At 62.6% G+C, this 15,482-nt stretch overlaps 1 protein-coding gene across 1 annotated transcript; it reads left to right on the forward strand.

Annotated features, from left to right (window-relative positions):
• The first annotated feature begins 1,202 nt into the window (after positions 1-1,202).
• VAV1 (vav guanine nucleotide exchange factor 1) lies at positions 1,203-15,088 on the forward strand. Its single transcript, XM_082012123.1, has 27 exons — positions 1,203-1,770; positions 2,874-2,990; positions 3,083-3,141; positions 3,240-3,305; positions 4,099-4,207; positions 4,292-4,381; positions 5,389-5,457; positions 5,963-6,069; positions 6,676-6,772; positions 7,214-7,309; positions 7,872-7,940; positions 8,628-8,714; positions 9,046-9,131; positions 9,482-9,614; positions 9,989-10,098; positions 10,209-10,310; positions 10,994-11,091; positions 11,559-11,581; positions 11,669-11,714; positions 11,827-11,963; positions 12,802-12,867; positions 13,044-13,075; positions 13,538-13,654; positions 13,747-13,834; positions 13,948-14,062; positions 14,693-14,841; positions 14,922-15,088. Exons 1-27 carry the CDS (start codon positions 1,567-1,569, stop codon positions 14,973-14,975), a joined length of 2,526 nt encoding a protein of 841 aa, XP_081868249.1. The 5' UTR covers positions 1,203-1,566; the 3' UTR covers positions 14,976-15,088.
• Positions 15,089-15,482: the final 394 nt, after the last annotated feature.

Genomic DNA, 15,482 nt, shown 5'->3' on the forward strand with positions numbered 1-15,482 from the left:
CCGCGGGACTCCTGGGTCCACCCATGGCGGGGTGGGGCTGCCCGGACGCCCGGGTCCTTCCTCATTTCGGGGAAGGCGGCTGGCGGGGGGCCACGGGGGGTTGCGACACCGCACGGGGCGGGGGGGTGGGGGGCACACCGCCGGCGCGGGGGGGCGGCGGGGAATGGGGGGACCCCAGGGGACACCCGTGAGCCTCCTGCGCTGCGGGGCGGGCAGGACCCAGATGCCTGGGGCCCACCGTGGACCCCCAACACCCGGGTCCCCTCCTGGACCCCTTGGTAGGACCCCAGATGCCTGGGTCCCCCCAGAGACCCCCAACACCTCGGTGTGTCCCCCCTGGAGACCCCCAACAGGCCCCAGACACCCAGGTCCCTCGCAGGCCCCTTGGCGTGGGTGCAGGCCCTGGACCCCTTGGTCCCCGCCATGGGGCCTGGAGGCCCGGGCCCCCCATTCCCACCGCCACAGGCCGGGGGCCCCCCAGGGCGGGCAGCAGCTCTGCCGGCGCCGCGACGGGAAGCACCCCGGCATCCGGGCACCGCGTCGTCGTTCCCGTTGGCCCCCGCGGCACCCCTGGGCGCAGGCGCGGCGCCGCCGGCTTCCGGCGCCCCCGCGAACCTCCAGGCCCAGCCGGGCCCCACCGCCACTGCTGCCCGCACTGGGGGGTCCCCGAGGCCGCCGGACCCTTCCCAGACGTGGGTGCCCCGGGAGGAAGGGGCCCGCCGGCACCCGGTCTTCTCCAGGCGTGGCGGCGGGAAGGAGACCGACGCCGGCTGCTTCTCGCGGTCGCGCCGCGGGGGCCCCGGCGCTGCCGGCGCCTCTCCAGACGTGGTGGTTCTTGGGGGGAAGGTCCCCCCTTGCTGTGGGAGCCTCCCCAGAAGCGGTCAAAGACTCATCTCCGTCGGCTCCTCGCCAGAAGTCATCCCACCGGGGCCTCAGCTCCGTCAGCTCCTCGCCGGACGTGGTCCCACCCAGGCCTCGCTTCTGGCGGAACCTCCCCAGAAGGGGCTGCACCGCAGGGCTTCATTTTCTGCTTCTCCTCCCCACAAGTGGTCCCACCAAGACCCATCTCCATCAGCTGCTCCTCAGACAACATCCCACCAGGACCTCAACTCCATCGGCTCCTCCCCAGAAGTGGCTGCACTGCAGGACCTCATCTTCTGCTGCTTCTCCCCAGAAGTGGTCCCACCAGGACTCCATCTCCATCGGCTCCTCCCCAAGGAGGGGTCTCACCAGGAGGGGTCTATCCCTAGCTCCTCCCTAGAAGTAGTCCCCCCAGGACCTCATCCCTATCAACCGGGTCCCACCTGGACCTTATCTCCATCAGCTCCTTCCCAGAGCTGATTGCTCTGTAGGACCTCATCTTCTGCTGCTCCTCCTCCCCAGAAGTGGTCCCACCAGGACCCCATCTCCATCGGCTCGTCCCCAGAAGTGGTCCCACCCAAGACCTCATCTCCACCGGCTCCTCCCCAGAAGTGGTCCCACCAGGACCCCATCTCCACCAACTCCTTCCTAGACCCTGTCACGCAGGGACCCCACTGCCGTTGTCCCTCCCGCTCAGCAGGCGCCATGGAGGTGTGGCGGCAGTGCGCCCGCTGGCTGGTGGCAGCACGGGTGCTGCCCGCAGGGCACCGGGCGAGCAGCCCCGGGGGGCAGGTGTGGGACCTGGCGCAGGCGCTGCGGGACGGGGTGCTGCTCTGCCACCTCCTCAACGCCCTCCTGCCCCGTGCCGTGCCCCCTCGTGACATCTGTCCTCGTCCCCAGATGTCACAGGTGCGACAGGGGGCAAACACCCACCGGGGGGGTGGAACTGCGCCAGGGTGGGGTAACTGTGGGGGGTAATTGCCCCAGAAAGGGGTGCTGGCGTGCCGGTGCCGTTGGGAATGATGGTGACGGTGACAATGATGGTGACTGGTGTGAATGAGGGTGATGGTGATGACGACGGGGATGATGGTGGTGATGGTGACAGTGGGGGTGATAATGATGGTGGTGATGCTGGTGCCAATGGGGATGATGATGATGGTGACAACAGGGGTGATGGTGCCAGTGACATTGACAGTGACAATGGCAAGGCTGGTGTGAATGAGGGTGATGGCAATGGGGTGATGGTGATGATGACGGGGACAACGGTGGTGGGGATGATGATGTCGGTGGATGCTGGTGCCAATGGGGATGACAATGACAGTGACAACAGGGGTGATGGTGACAATGATGGACGGTGAAAATGGGGATGATGATGATGGCGGTACCAATTGACAACGCTGTTGACAATGGGGATGATGATGATGGTGACAATGATGGGGATGACAGTGATGATGATGGCAATGATGTTGGTGATGGTGGGGGTGACCGTGATGGTGTCAATGGGCGTGATGTTGAGGGTGACAGTGGCCATGGGGTGATGATAACTGTGACCACAACAATGATGGTGATGATGATGGTGCTGGTGCCAGTCAGGATGACAGTGACGGTGTTGGTGACAGTGACAATCATGGTGAGGATGGTGGTGCTGGTGCCAATGAGGATGACAGTGACAATGACCATGGTGGTGATGGCTGACGATCATGGTGACAATGGTGGTGATGGTGCCAACGAGGGTGACAGTGACAGTGTCGGTGATGTTGACGATGGGCGTGACAGTGACAATGACAGTGTTGGTGACAGAGATGATGGATGTGCCACTGTCAATGGTAGTGACGATGGTGGTCACAAATGGGGGAAGATGATGCAGTCAATGGTGCTGATGAGGACGACAGTGGTGGTGACAATGATGGCGATGGTGACAAGGGGGGTGACAGTGACGATAGAGGTGACAATGGGGGGGATCATGGGGGGATGAAGATGGTGCTGGTGATGGTGACACGGTGCCACCGCAGTTCCTGTGCCTGAGGAACATCCGCATCTTCCTGACCGCCTGTGCTGACAAGTTCGGGCTCCCGAAGCACCGGCTCTTCGGCGCCTTTGACCTCTTCGACGTCCAGGACTTCGGCAAGGTGGGACCCAGGTGTCCGGGTCTGACCCGGGGGGGGCACCCACGCGTCCGGCTCCTGTCCCTCCCCCACCAACGTCCCCTGTCTGTCCCCAGGTGATTGACACCCTCTCGACGCTCTCCTGGACCCCCATCGCTCAGAGCAAAGGCTTCACGTGAGTTCAGGGGACCCAGGGGTCTGGGCCCCCTCCCCATGGGACCCAGGCATCTGGACCCTGAGGGACCCAGGGGTCCGGGCTGTGTCCCCCCCCAGGCCTTTTCCTACTGAGGATTGCGTTGGGGACGATGACATCTACAGCGGCCTCTCTGACCTCATCGAGTGAGTGGGGCAGGTTGGGGGGTGTTAGGGAGGTACTGGGGATGGGGGGTTTAGGGGATGCCGGGGGGCATTAGGGGGGGACTAGGCGGTTATTGGGGGGTATTAGAGGGATATTAAGGGTCATTAGGGGGGCATTTAGGGGGGTACTGGGAAGTACTGAGGGGGTTAGGGGGTGCTAGGGGGCTTTAGGGGGGCACTAGGGGAATATGGGGGGTATTGGGGGATATTGGGGGGTATTAAGAGTCATTAGGGGGGTATTAAGGGGTATTGGGGGGTACCAGGATTATTAGGGGAGAATAAATAAGTTTCTGGATGCATAAGGGGGTTAATAAGGGGTATCAAGGGGCATTTGGGGGTATTAGAGGGGTACCAGGGGGTGTTGGGGTGTTATAGGGGTACCAGAGGGTATTGGGGGGCAATAGAGGAGTATTAGGGGGCATTATAGGTGAATTGGGGGTATTATAGAGGTTTGAGGGGGGTTAGAGGGGCACCAGGGGGTATTGGGGGGCAATAGAGGGGTATCAAGGGTATTAAAGGGGTACCTGGGGGTAGCGGGGGGTAGCAGAGGGGGTTTGGGGGCATTTAAGGGGTAGCAGGGGGTATTAGGCTATCAGGGGAGTACTGGGGGGGTTGGGGTGTATTAGAGGGGTGTTAGGGGGCATTAGGAGGTATTAGGGGGGTATTAAAGGAGTACCAGGGGTATTGGGGGGGCATTAGAGGAACACCAGGGGGTATTTTGGAGGGTCGGGGGGGAATTCGGGGTGCGAGGGGGTACCGGGCTGTCCCCACGCAGCGACACGGCGGAGGAGGACGACGACCTCTACGACTGCGTCGAAGCCGAAGGGGACGACGGCGACGACATCTACGAGGACCTGATGCGGGTGGAACCCCCCCCAGCTATGGTGGGTCCCCTCCCAGATTCCTGGGGGTCCCCTCCCGGATTTTGGGGTCCCCTCCCGGATTTCTGGGTCCCACTGTCTTCACAGAAGGTGGAGGTGGACCGGAGGCTCTGCTGCCTCCAGGAGCTGAGGCAGACGGAGGAGAGGTACACCGAGACCCTCGAGGCCATCTGCCAGGTGGGACGGGGGCACGGAGGGGGGACACTGGGGCCATGGGGGGCCGTGGGGCCATGGGGGGTATGGGGGACGTGGGGGGATATTGGGGAAATAAGGGGATATGGGGACACCAGGGCCATGGGGGGACATTGGGGAAATAAGGGGACATTGGGGATGTGGGAATATGGGGAAATAAGGGGCTATGGGGGGGATATGGGGGATTTGGGGGATATTGGGGAAATAAGGGGACAAGGGGGAATATGGAGACATGGGGAGATGTGGGGGGACATTGGGGAAATAAGGGGACACTGGGGACATGGGGGGCCATGGGGGGGTATGGGAGACACGAGGGGATATTGGGGAAATAAGGGGACAAGGGGGAATATGGGGGCCATGGGGAGATGTGGGGGGACATTGGGGACATGGGGGAATATGGGGACACTGGGGACATGCGGGAATATGGGGGATGTGGGGAGATGTGGGGGGACATTCGGTAAATAGGGGGACATGGGGACATGGGGGTTGTGGGGGGAGATTGGGGAAATAAGGGGACATGGGGGAATATGGGGGATGTGGGCAGATGTGGGGGGACATCAGGGAAATAGGGGACATTGGGGACATGTGGGAGTATGGGGACACTGGGGCCATGGGGGTATGGGGGATGTGGGGAGATATTGGGCAAATAAGGGGACATGGGGGAATACGGGGGAATATGGGGGACATGGGGAGATGTGGGGGGGACACTGGGGACATGGGGAAATATGGGGACATGGGGGACATTGGGGACGGGGGAGACATGGGGGACATTGGGCAAACAACGGGACAGGGGACATGGGGGGACACGGGAGGACATGGGGGGCAGGGGGGGACATGGGGGGACATGGGGGGCAGGGGGGGACACATGTGGGGGACAGGGATGGAGATGGTGGGGACGGGTCACAGGGCCAGGGACACGGGGCACCGGGACAGGTTTCCCCAGTGTCCTCAGTACCCCCGCCCAGTGCTCCCAGTAACCCCAGTACCCACAGCACTTCCTGCGGCCGCTGCGGCACTTCTTGCAGCCCCAGGACCTCGAGAGCATCTTCATCAACATCGAGGTGACCCCAGTAACCCCCAGTGCTCCCAGTAACCCCTCCTGCTGCTCCCAGTAACCTCCAGGGTTCCCAGTGCCCCCAGTAACTCCTCTTCGTGCTCCCAGTAACTCCCAGTAACCCCTCCTGCTACTCCAAATAACCCCTCCTAGTGCTCCCAGTAATGCCCAGTAAACCATCCCACCTCTCCCAGTAACCCCCCAGGGCTCCAGTGCTCCCAATAACCCCTCTCAGTGCTCCCAGTAACCCATCCCACTGCTCCCAGTAACCCCCAGGGCTCCCAGTAACCTGTCTCAGTACTCCCAGTATTCCCCAGTAACTCCTCCCACTGCTCCCAGAAATGCCCATTAACCCCCCAGTGCTCCCTGTAACCACTCCCAGTGCTCCCAGTAACATCCAGTAACCAGAGTAGGGGGTCCTGGAAGGGTCTGGGGGATCCGGGGGGGGGGGTGTGTCCTGGAGGGGGGGATCCCCCTCCTTAGGTGGGTGACACCCCCCCCTTGCCCCATAGGAGCTGCTGCAGCTGCACCGGCTCTTCCTTGGGGAGCTGCGGGGGGCACTGGGGGGGTCTGGGGGGGGCCGCGGGCTGCCCCCCCTCTTCCTCGCCTACAAGAAGAGGTGAGGGGCACTGGGGGGTCCTGGGCGGCACTGGGGGGGGGCTGGGGGTAATGGGGGACACAGACGGGGTCCCGGGATAGTCTTGGGGGGCAATGGGCAGTTCTGGAGGACAATGGGGGGCCGGGGGGGGGCCGGGGAGGGTCCTGGGGAGACAATGGGGGGAGGAGGCCCATTTAAGGTCCATTTTGGGGCCAATTTTGGATCCATTTTGGGGCCAATTTGAGTCCATTTCAGGTCTGATTCTGGGTCCAATTCTGTCCATTTTTGGTTCTCACTTGAGGTTCATTTTGGGGGCAATTCTGTCCAGTTCAGGTCCATTCTGGGGCCATTTCAGGTCAAATTTCAGATCCATTTTGGGTCAATTCCATCCATTTTGAGTTTGATATCAGCTCCAACCCTGCCCGTTTTGGGTCCAACTTCAGGTCCATTTTGGGGCCAATTCTGCCTATTTCGAGTCCAATTTCAGGTCCATTGTGGGGCCATTCTGGGTCCGATTCTGGGTCCGTTGTCGGCTCCAATTTGGGCTCAGTTTGAGGCAGATTCCAGCCGTGTTTTGGGTGGGTTTGGGTGGGTTTGGGTGGATTTGGGTGGTTTCCATCCCTGCAGGTTTCTGCTCTACGGCCGCTACTGCAGCCAGGTGGAAGCAGCTGCCCAGCGCCTCGACCAGCTTGCAACCAACACCGACCTCCGCATGAAGCTGCAGGTGGGCCCAGATGTCTGGGTCCCCTCCCCAACCCCCCTTGAGCCCCCCCCCGAACCTCCTGCTCCCCCCCTGAACCTCCTGATCCCCCAAAACCCCCCAAACCCCAACCCACAACCTCTGTGTGAAGGCGCAGCTGAACTTGGATGCCCAGGTCCCCTCCGTGGGGACCCCCCTGACACCCCCCAGGACCCCTGAGACCACCTTAGTCCCCCTAGAAGCCCCCTACTCCCACTGGAACCCCCCAGCCCCCCCTGGACACCCCATGTCCCCCCATCCCTCATGACCCTATGTGCCCCTGGACTCCCCCAGTTCCCCGTGATCCTCATGACCACCAGTCCCTCCCAATCGCCATGACCCCAACGACCCCCTCTGACCCTCATGACCCCCTCTGAACCCCCCATGACCCCTGTGACCCCCCATGACCTCTCCTGTGACCCCCAGGAGTGCTCCCAACGAGCCAACAATGGGCGCTTCTCCCTACGGGACCTCCTAATGGTGCCGATGCAGCGGGTGCTCAAGTACCACCTCCTCCTCCAGGTCCACTCGCAGGGGCACACCTGGGTCCCTTGGGGTGGGAGGGGGACGCCTGGGTCCCTTGGGGGCAGCTGGGACCCCTGGGGCACACCTGGGTCCCTTGGGGTAGGAGGGGGATGCCTGGGTCCCTTGGGGGCATCAGGGTCCCTTGGGGCGGGAGGGGGATGCCTGGGTCCCTTGGGGGGCACCTGGGTCCCTTGGGGTGGGAGGGGGACACCTGGGTCCCTTGGGGCACATCTGGGTTCCCTGGGGCACACCTGGGTCCCTTGGGGTGGGAGGGGGATGCCTGGGTCCCTTGGGGGCATCAGGGTCCCTTGGGGCGGGAGGGGGATGCCTGGGTCCCTTGGGGGGCATCTGAGACCCCTGGGGCACACCTGGGTCCGTTGGGGTGGGAGGGGGATGCCTGTGTCCCTTGGGGGACATCTGAGACCCCTGGGGCACATCTGGGTCCCTTGGGGTGGGAAGGGGACACCTGGGTCCCCTGGGGTACATCTGGATTCCTTGGGGGCCTGGATGCCTGGGTCCCTGCGGCGGGGGGGGACCAGCCCTGACCCCTGCCCCCCAGGAGCTGGTGAAGCTGACCCCTGAACCAGCCGAGAGGGAGAGGCTGCGGGTGGCCCTGGACGCCATGAAGGTGGGTCCTGAAGGAGGGTCCTGGGGGGCCCTGGAGGGGTTGGGGGGGGGGCTGGGGAGGATCCTAGGGGGTCTTGGAGTGGTCGTAGTGGGGCTGGATATGTTTGAAGGGATCCTGGGGGGTCTTTGGGGGATCCTGGGGGGTCTTTGGGGGATCCTGGAGGGTCTTGGAGGGGTCCTGGGGGTCTTGGAGGGGTTCTGGGAGGTCTTGGAGTGGTCCCAAGGGGGTCCTGGCATTCTTGTGGGGGTCCTGAGGGGTCTTGGGGGGATCTTGGGGGGGCTTGGAGGGGGTCTGGAGGGATCCTGGGGCTCTTGGAGAGGTTCTGGAGTGTCTGGGGGGATCCTGAGGGGTCTTAGGAGGTTCTGAGGGTCTTGAAGGAGTCCTGGGCAGATTCTGGGGCATCTTGGAGGGTTCTGAAGGGTTTCTGGGCATCTTGGGGGGCTCCTGAGGGGCTCCTCTTGGGTTCTAGAGGGTCCTGGGAAGGTCTTGGGGGGTTCCTGGGGGGTTCTTGGAGTATTCTGGGATGCCTGGGGTGCTGGGGGAAATGTGGGTGCCCTGGCAGGTGTTTGGGGGTTCCTGAGGGGGTCTTTGGGGTCGGGAGGGTTTTTAAGGGGGAGGGGGCTGGAGGGTAGTGGGGGTCCCCAGGGGTATCTGGGGCCTGGGGGTATCTGACTGGTGCCCCCCCAGGACCTGGCACAGTGCGTGAACGAGGTCAAACGGGACAACGAGACCCTGAAACAGCTCACGAGCGTCCAGCTCTGCCTCCACAACATGGTGGGGACCCCCCCCGATCCCCCCTGACCCCCATAACCCTCCCCTGGGCCCCCCCCAACCGCCCTGTGGCACCCCAAAACCGCCCCAGCTCCCTCTGCACCCCCAGACCCTCCCCAATCCTCTCGAGTGTCCAGCTCCACCTCCACAACGCGGTGGGGATCCCCCCCCAGCTCCCCAAAACCCCTCCAACATCCCTGGGACCCCCCATTTTCCCCCAAATCCCTGTATCTCCCATGTCCCCCATATCCCCAAGTTCCCCCATGTCCCCCATATCCCCATGTCCCCCATGCGTCCCCCATGTTCCCCACATCCCTGCTGATCTCCGGCACAGCCACAGTCCCTGGCACAGTTCGGGCGCCCCAAAATCGACGGGGAGCTGAAGGTCTCCAGCACCGAGCGGCGCTCCAAGGTGGACAGGTGGGATGGGGTGAGGGGGCACCATGGGGACACCATGGGGACACCCACAGGGACATGGGAACACCACAAGAACATGGGGACACCCATAGGAATATTGTAGGGACACCCCCAGGGACATGGGAACACCACAAGAACATGGGGACACCCACAGGGACATGGAGACACCACAGGGACACCACGGGGACATGGGAAAACATGGATCTCCATGGGGACACCCACAGGGACATAAGGATGGGAACATAGGAACACCTTGGGGCCACACTTGTCACAAAGCAGGGGACTGCGGCAGTGTTGGGGACACCCAAAGGCACATGGTGGCCTTGGGAACTCAGTGCCACCCCTGTCCCCAGGTATGGCTTCCTCCTGGACAAGGCCCTGATCATCTGCAAGCGCCGTGGGGACTCCTACGAGGCCAAAGATGTCGTGGACCTGCAGAGCCACCAACTGCGGGATGGTGGCCTCGGCCCCTGTGACAGCAAGAAGGTACCCAGGTGTCCAGGTCCCTGGTGGGCCCAAGCATCCAGGTCTGGTGGGCCCAAGTGTCCAGGTCCTTGATGGACCTTTTGAAGCCTGGTGGATCCATGTGTCCAGTTCCCAGTGGCCCCAGGTGTCTTCTTCCCAATGAATCCAGGTGTCCAGGTCTGGTGGATCCCAGAATCCTGGTCCCTGCAGGACACAAGCGTCCAGGTCTGATGGACACAGGCCTCCCGGTCCTTGGTGTACCCAAGTGTCCAGGTCCTTGGTGGACACACTGAAGCCTGGTGGTCACAGGAATGCAGTCCCCAGTGGCCCCAAGGCGCCCAGGTGGCAGTGAACCCAGGCGTCTGGGCGCCGCTGAACCCCACCCATGTCCACAGTGGACCCACACCTTCCTGCTCATCGACACGGCTGGGCTGCAGGGCTACGAGCTCTTCTTCAAGACCCGTGAACTGAAGAAGAAGTGGCTGGAGCAGTTCGAGATGGCCCTGTAGGTGCCCCTGCACCCTGGGGTGGGGCCACTTGCCCCACTGGGGGCTGGATAACCCTGGGGGGGCCGATTTTCCCCCACCAGACCCAGGTCGCCCCATCTCTTGCCAGCTCCAACATCTTCCCCGAGCACGCCCTGGCCGATGGGCATGACTTCCAGATGTTCTCCTTCGAGGATACTACATCCTGCAGGGCCTGCCAGATGTTGCTGAGGTAAGACCCCAAAATTATGTCCCCCATTACCCTGGGGGGACAATGGGGGACAGGGTGACCTGGAAGATGGGGTTGGAGGGCTCTGGAAGAAGGGAAGACCCTGGGGATGTCATCAGAGATGGGATGAGGCCTTCATGGGGCAAGATCTGGGTGAGTTGAGGCCAAGGAGGGCCAAGCCTCAGGTGGGTCAAGGTCTGATGTGGTAAAGGATTGGATAGGTCAAGTCCTGGGTAGGCCGAGGCCAACATGGGTCCAGCCCAGGTGGGCCATGCCAATATGAGTCAAGTCTTGGGTGAGTTGAGGCCTGGGTGGGTCAAGGAGCTGATGGGTCAAGCCCTGAGTGGCCCCAAGGCCAAGGTGGGTCAAGGATTGGGTGGGGGACAACAAGGTGGGTCAAGACCAGGGTGGGTCAAGGCCTGGGTGGGTCGAGTCCTGAGTGGGCCAAGGCCAAGATGGGTCAATCCCTGGATGGGTTAAAACCAAGATGGGTTGATCCTAGCGGGGCCAAGGCCAACATGGGCCAAGAAGCTGGTGGGTCAAGAACTGGTTTGGCCCAAGGCTTCAGGTGGGTCTAGGATTGGGTCAGTCCTGGGTGGGCCAAGGTGGGTGGATGTGGGTGGGCCGAGATGTCCCCATGTGCTGATGGTGTCCCTGTGTCTCCCCGTGTCCTGTTGTCCCCCCAGGGGCACGTTCTACCAGGGCTACCGCTGCAGCCGGTGCCGGGCCCCTGCACACAAGGAGTGTCTGGGGCGGCTGGGGACCTGCGGCAGGAGCGGGGCCGGTGAGAGGCATCATGGGATAGTGGGGGAGTGGAGCATCATGTCATTGAGGAGCGGGGCACTGTGGGATGGGGGACTGGGGCATTGTGGGATACAAGATGGCTGGCATGGAGAAGGGCATAGTGGGATACAAGATGGCTGATGTGGAGTAGGGCGGAGTGGGATACAAGATGGCCAGCATGGAGCAGGGCATTGTGGGATACATGATGGCTGACAGGGAGTAGGGCATTGTGGGATACATGATGGCTGACATGGAGCAGGGCATTGTGGGATACAAGATGGCTGACACAGAGCAGGGCATTGTGGGATGGGGTGTCCTGGGTGGAGCAAGGCCCAGGTGGAGCCAGGCATTATGGGATACCCTAACGATGCCCACCCAACCCCATAGGAGCCTAATTAGCACCGGCCATTAATTAGGGCAGGGGTTAAACACCCCCCAGTAATGAGTGTTCCCTCTTCCACCCCACAGAGTCGGGCTCTGGCACGAGGAAGGTAACGGCAGAATGGGTCAAAATGGGCTGAAATGCCCCAAATCCGGGGGGACTAACTGGGACTAACGGGGGTCTCGTTGCTCCCCAGAACAAGTCGCAGCGACCGGGCCCCAAGAAGGAGCGGGGAGACCTGGGTGAGGACAACGTGGGGGGCCCTGAAGCCTGGGTCCACATGTTTGGGGGGCAGAAGGGGTGTCCGTGCCCCCGATGCCGGGCCTCACCCCCCATTGTGTATCCTCCTTCCAGGGTTGCCCAAGATGGAGGCCAGCCAACCCTACAGCGGCATCCCACCGCCGCCGGGGGGGCTGGGGCCTGCCCTGCGCCTCAGCGCGGGGGACGTCGTGGAGGTCACCGTGGCCGAGGCTGAGCAGCTCTGGTGGCAGGTGGGGATGGGACCCTCGTGGTCATGCTGGGAGGGATCTCCAGTATGGGGCAGACCACCATGGCCACGCTGGGAGGGATCTCCAGTATGGGGCAGACCACCATGGCCATGCTGGGAGGGATCTCCAGTATGGGGCAGACCACCATGGCCATGCTGGGAGGGATCTCCAGTATGGGGCAGACCACCATGGCCACGCTGGGAGGGATCTCCAGTATGGGGCAGACCACCATGGCCATGCTGGGAGGGATCTCCAGTATGGGGCAGACCACCATGGCCACGCTGGGAGGGATCTCCAGTATGGGGCAGATCACCATGGCCACGCTGGGAGGGATCTCCAGTATGGGGCAGACCACCATGGGCAGACCACCATGGGCAGACCACCATGGCCACACTGGGAGGGATCTCCAGTATGGGGCAGACCACCATGGCCATGCTGGAATAGACCCTCATGATGGGCTGGGACAGACCCCAAGGTCCATGCTGGACCCCCATGGTGAGCTCAGACCACAACGGCCATGATGAGCTAGACCATGATGAGTTGGGGAGCCATGGTTGGGTTGGGCCCCCATGATGGGGCTGGGCCAGAGGCCCAGAGCCATGTTGGATCCCCACTGTGGGGCTGGACCCCCATGGCCATGCCGAACCCCCACAATGGGACAAACTTCCACCATGGAGCTGGACCTCCACGGCCATGCTGAACCCCTGCAACGGAGATGGGCCAGACCCCCACAATGGAGCTGGACCCCCATGGCCAGGCTGGACCCCTGTGGTCCCTCCAGCCTCCTGGGGAGCAGGGGGACCCCCCTGCCCTCCCTGGCCCCATGGTCCTTCATCCCCAGGGCAGGAACATGGCCAACGGTGACCTGGGCTGGTTCCCTTGCACTGCCGTGAGACCCTTCATCTGTGTGAGTACGGGGACCCCAAACTGTCCCCAGGAGCCCCTGCACCCACCCTGATGGCCCCAAGATGTTCAGGGTGTCCTGAGATTTGGGGGGGGGGGGGTGTCTGTGGGATATAGGGGGGTCCCAGAGGAGTCACCTTCTGTCCCCCCTTGATCCCCAACTCCGCTTCTCTCCCCCAGGTGCCACTGCCGGATCTCTCCGTCTACCCCTGGTCAGTGTTGGGGTTCCCCATAGCCTCTGGGGCACCCCAAATCCTCCTCCAGTCACCCTGTAGTCTCCGTGCCCCCACCCCAAATCCTCCCCAGGGCCCCACAAATCCTTTCTCAGCGTCCCCCATCCTTCCTGGCATCACCCCAAATCCTCCCCTGAGCTCTCCATCCTTCCTGCCCCCCACCAAACCCTTCCTCAGGGTCACCACTTTAGCATCAGGGCCCCTAAAATCTTCTTCTGAACCCCTCATCCCTCCAGTGATCACCCCATAGCTCCAGGGCCCCCCCAAATCCTTCCCCAGGAGCACCCCAACCCTCCTGGTGTGTCTTCCTCCGACATCCTTCACCTGGGTTGCCCCACAGCCTGCAGATCCCCTTCCCTCCCTAAATGCCCTCGAATTGACCTGGGGAGGGGCGGGAGATGCCAGTTTGGGGGCTCAGGACCCCCATCCCACAACCCCCAGGTACGCCGGTCCCATGGAGCGGGGAGAAGCCGAGCAGCTCCTGATGTCCCGCTCTGATGGCGCCTTCCTGGTGCGACAACGGGTGAAGGACGCCGGCGAATTCGCCATCAGCATCAAGTAGGGACCAGGGACACCTTCGGGGCGGGGGGGGACAAGGAGGGTGGAGGGGTGTGGGTCCTTGGCTCAGCCCACCACGTCCCCCTGCCCAGGTACCGTGGGGAGGTGAAGCACATCAAGGTGATGACGGTGGAGGGGCTCTACCGCGTCACCGAGAAGAAGGCGTTCAAGGGGCTGGTGGTGAGCATTGGAGCCCACTTCTCTGCCCGCCCCCCAACCCAGAGCTCTGGGTCCTCCCCACATCAGGGGTGAGGGTTGAGGGTGACCTTGGGGCTTGACCATGTCGTCCACAGGAGCTGGTGGAGTTCTACCAGCGCAGCTCGCTCAAGGATTGCTTCAAAGCCCTTGACACGGCACTTATGGTGCCCTTCAAGGAGCCCGAGAGCCAGGCTGGTCCCCGGCCACCCAGTAGGACCTGGGGGATGGGGTGGAGGTGGTGGGGTGTCTCATTGTGGGTGAGGGTGGGATGAAGGTGGTGGTGGTGGTGGGATGGAGGTGGTGGGGTCTCCCATCAGGGTGGGGGTGGTGGTGGGGTGGATGCAGTGGTGGTGGGGTGGGCATGGTGGGGTCCTCTTCCAGTCATGGTCAAGAAGACAGGCTGAGGGGGACCGTTGAGTCACAGAGATGGGACAAGGGATGAGGCAAAGGAACAGTTGAGGCCAAGGGAGAGGAGCAGCCCTGGGACGGGTGGAGGGGGACAAATGGCCGAGGGCGCAAAGTTGAAGGGACAGAGACGAGGGCGGGGGTTGAGTCATGGGGTCAAGTCGTTGGTGATGGCCAAGAGATGGGTTGAGGGATCAGTGATGGGATGAGTCAAGGAGGGACGAACGGCCAAGAGGGACGATTTGGGACTGGGCCAAGGGGGACAGCTGGGTTCTGGGGACACCTCAACGGAGGTGGCCAAGGGATGGCTTGAGGGAAGGACCGTGGGACAGTTAAGGGCCCACAAATGGCCACGAGGACCAGGTGGAGGGACTTGGATGGCCGTGGCGGATGACCTGGGGGACTCGTCCGTGTCTATGTCCTCCCCCTCCCCAGGAGCCGTGCGCAGCTTTGGTTCGGCCAAAGCCCGGTATGACTTCTGCGCCCGGGACCGGACGGAGCTGACGCTGCGGGAGGGTGACATCATCCGTGTCCTCAGCAAGAAGGGCCACCCAGGCTGGTGGAAAGGAGAGATCTACGGGCGGGTATGGCCCCTCCGCCACTCCAGGGTCCCCCCCAAGCTCCTCACACCTTCTCCCCCAACATGTCCTCCTCCTCCTCCCAGGTTGGATGGTTCCCCGCAAACTACGTGGAGGAAGATTACTCGGAGTATTGCTGACTACGGACCCCCACCCTATCCCATCCACCATCTTGTGTCCCACCACCTGTGTCCCCCTCAGAGGCCACCACATCCCTCCCTCCCCTTCCCCCTGTCATTAATTTATGCCTCTTCCTGCCCAGGAGGAACAATAAATGAGGATGAGGACGAGCCGCAGGGTCAGATTCTGCGGGAAGGGACCCAGGTGTCCGAGTTGGGGACGAGGCCACGGGGTTGGTTTTTCCAGGAAGGGACCCAGGCGCCCGGGCGGGCAATGAGGTCAAGGTTGTGCAATCACTTTCTCTGGGAACGGACCCAGGCGTCCGGGCAGGGATGAGACCACGGGGTTGATGGCTCCAGGAAGGGACACGGATGTCCAGGAAGGGACCCGGATGTCCAGGAAGGGATGAGACTATGGGATTGATGGCTCCAGGAAGGACCCAGATATCTGGGAAAGGACCCAGAAGTCCAGGAAGGCACCCAGATATCCAGGCAGGGATGAGATTATGGGGTCAACATCTCCAAGAA

This window comes from Phaethon aethereus (genome assembly GCF_964289735.1).
Source record: "Phaethon aethereus genome assembly, chromosome: 32".
In the NCBI taxonomy this organism is placed as follows: Eukaryota; Metazoa; Chordata; class Aves; order Phaethontiformes; family Phaethontidae; genus Phaethon; species Phaethon aethereus.

Bases quoted from the DNA above. Each gene is read 5' to 3' on its own strand.
- VAV1 (XM_082012123.1), top strand. From the start codon at position 1,567: ATGGAGGTGTGGCGGCAGTGCGCCCGCTGGCTGGTGGCAGCACGGGTG. The intron at 13,076-13,537 runs GTCAGTGTTGGG...CACAACCCCCAG, and splicing joins GATCTCTCCGTCTACCCCTG to GTACGCCGGTCCCATGGAGC. The intron at 13,835-13,947 runs GTGAGCATTGGA...TGTCGTCCACAG, and splicing joins AGGCGTTCAAGGGGCTGGTG to GAGCTGGTGGAGTTCTACCA.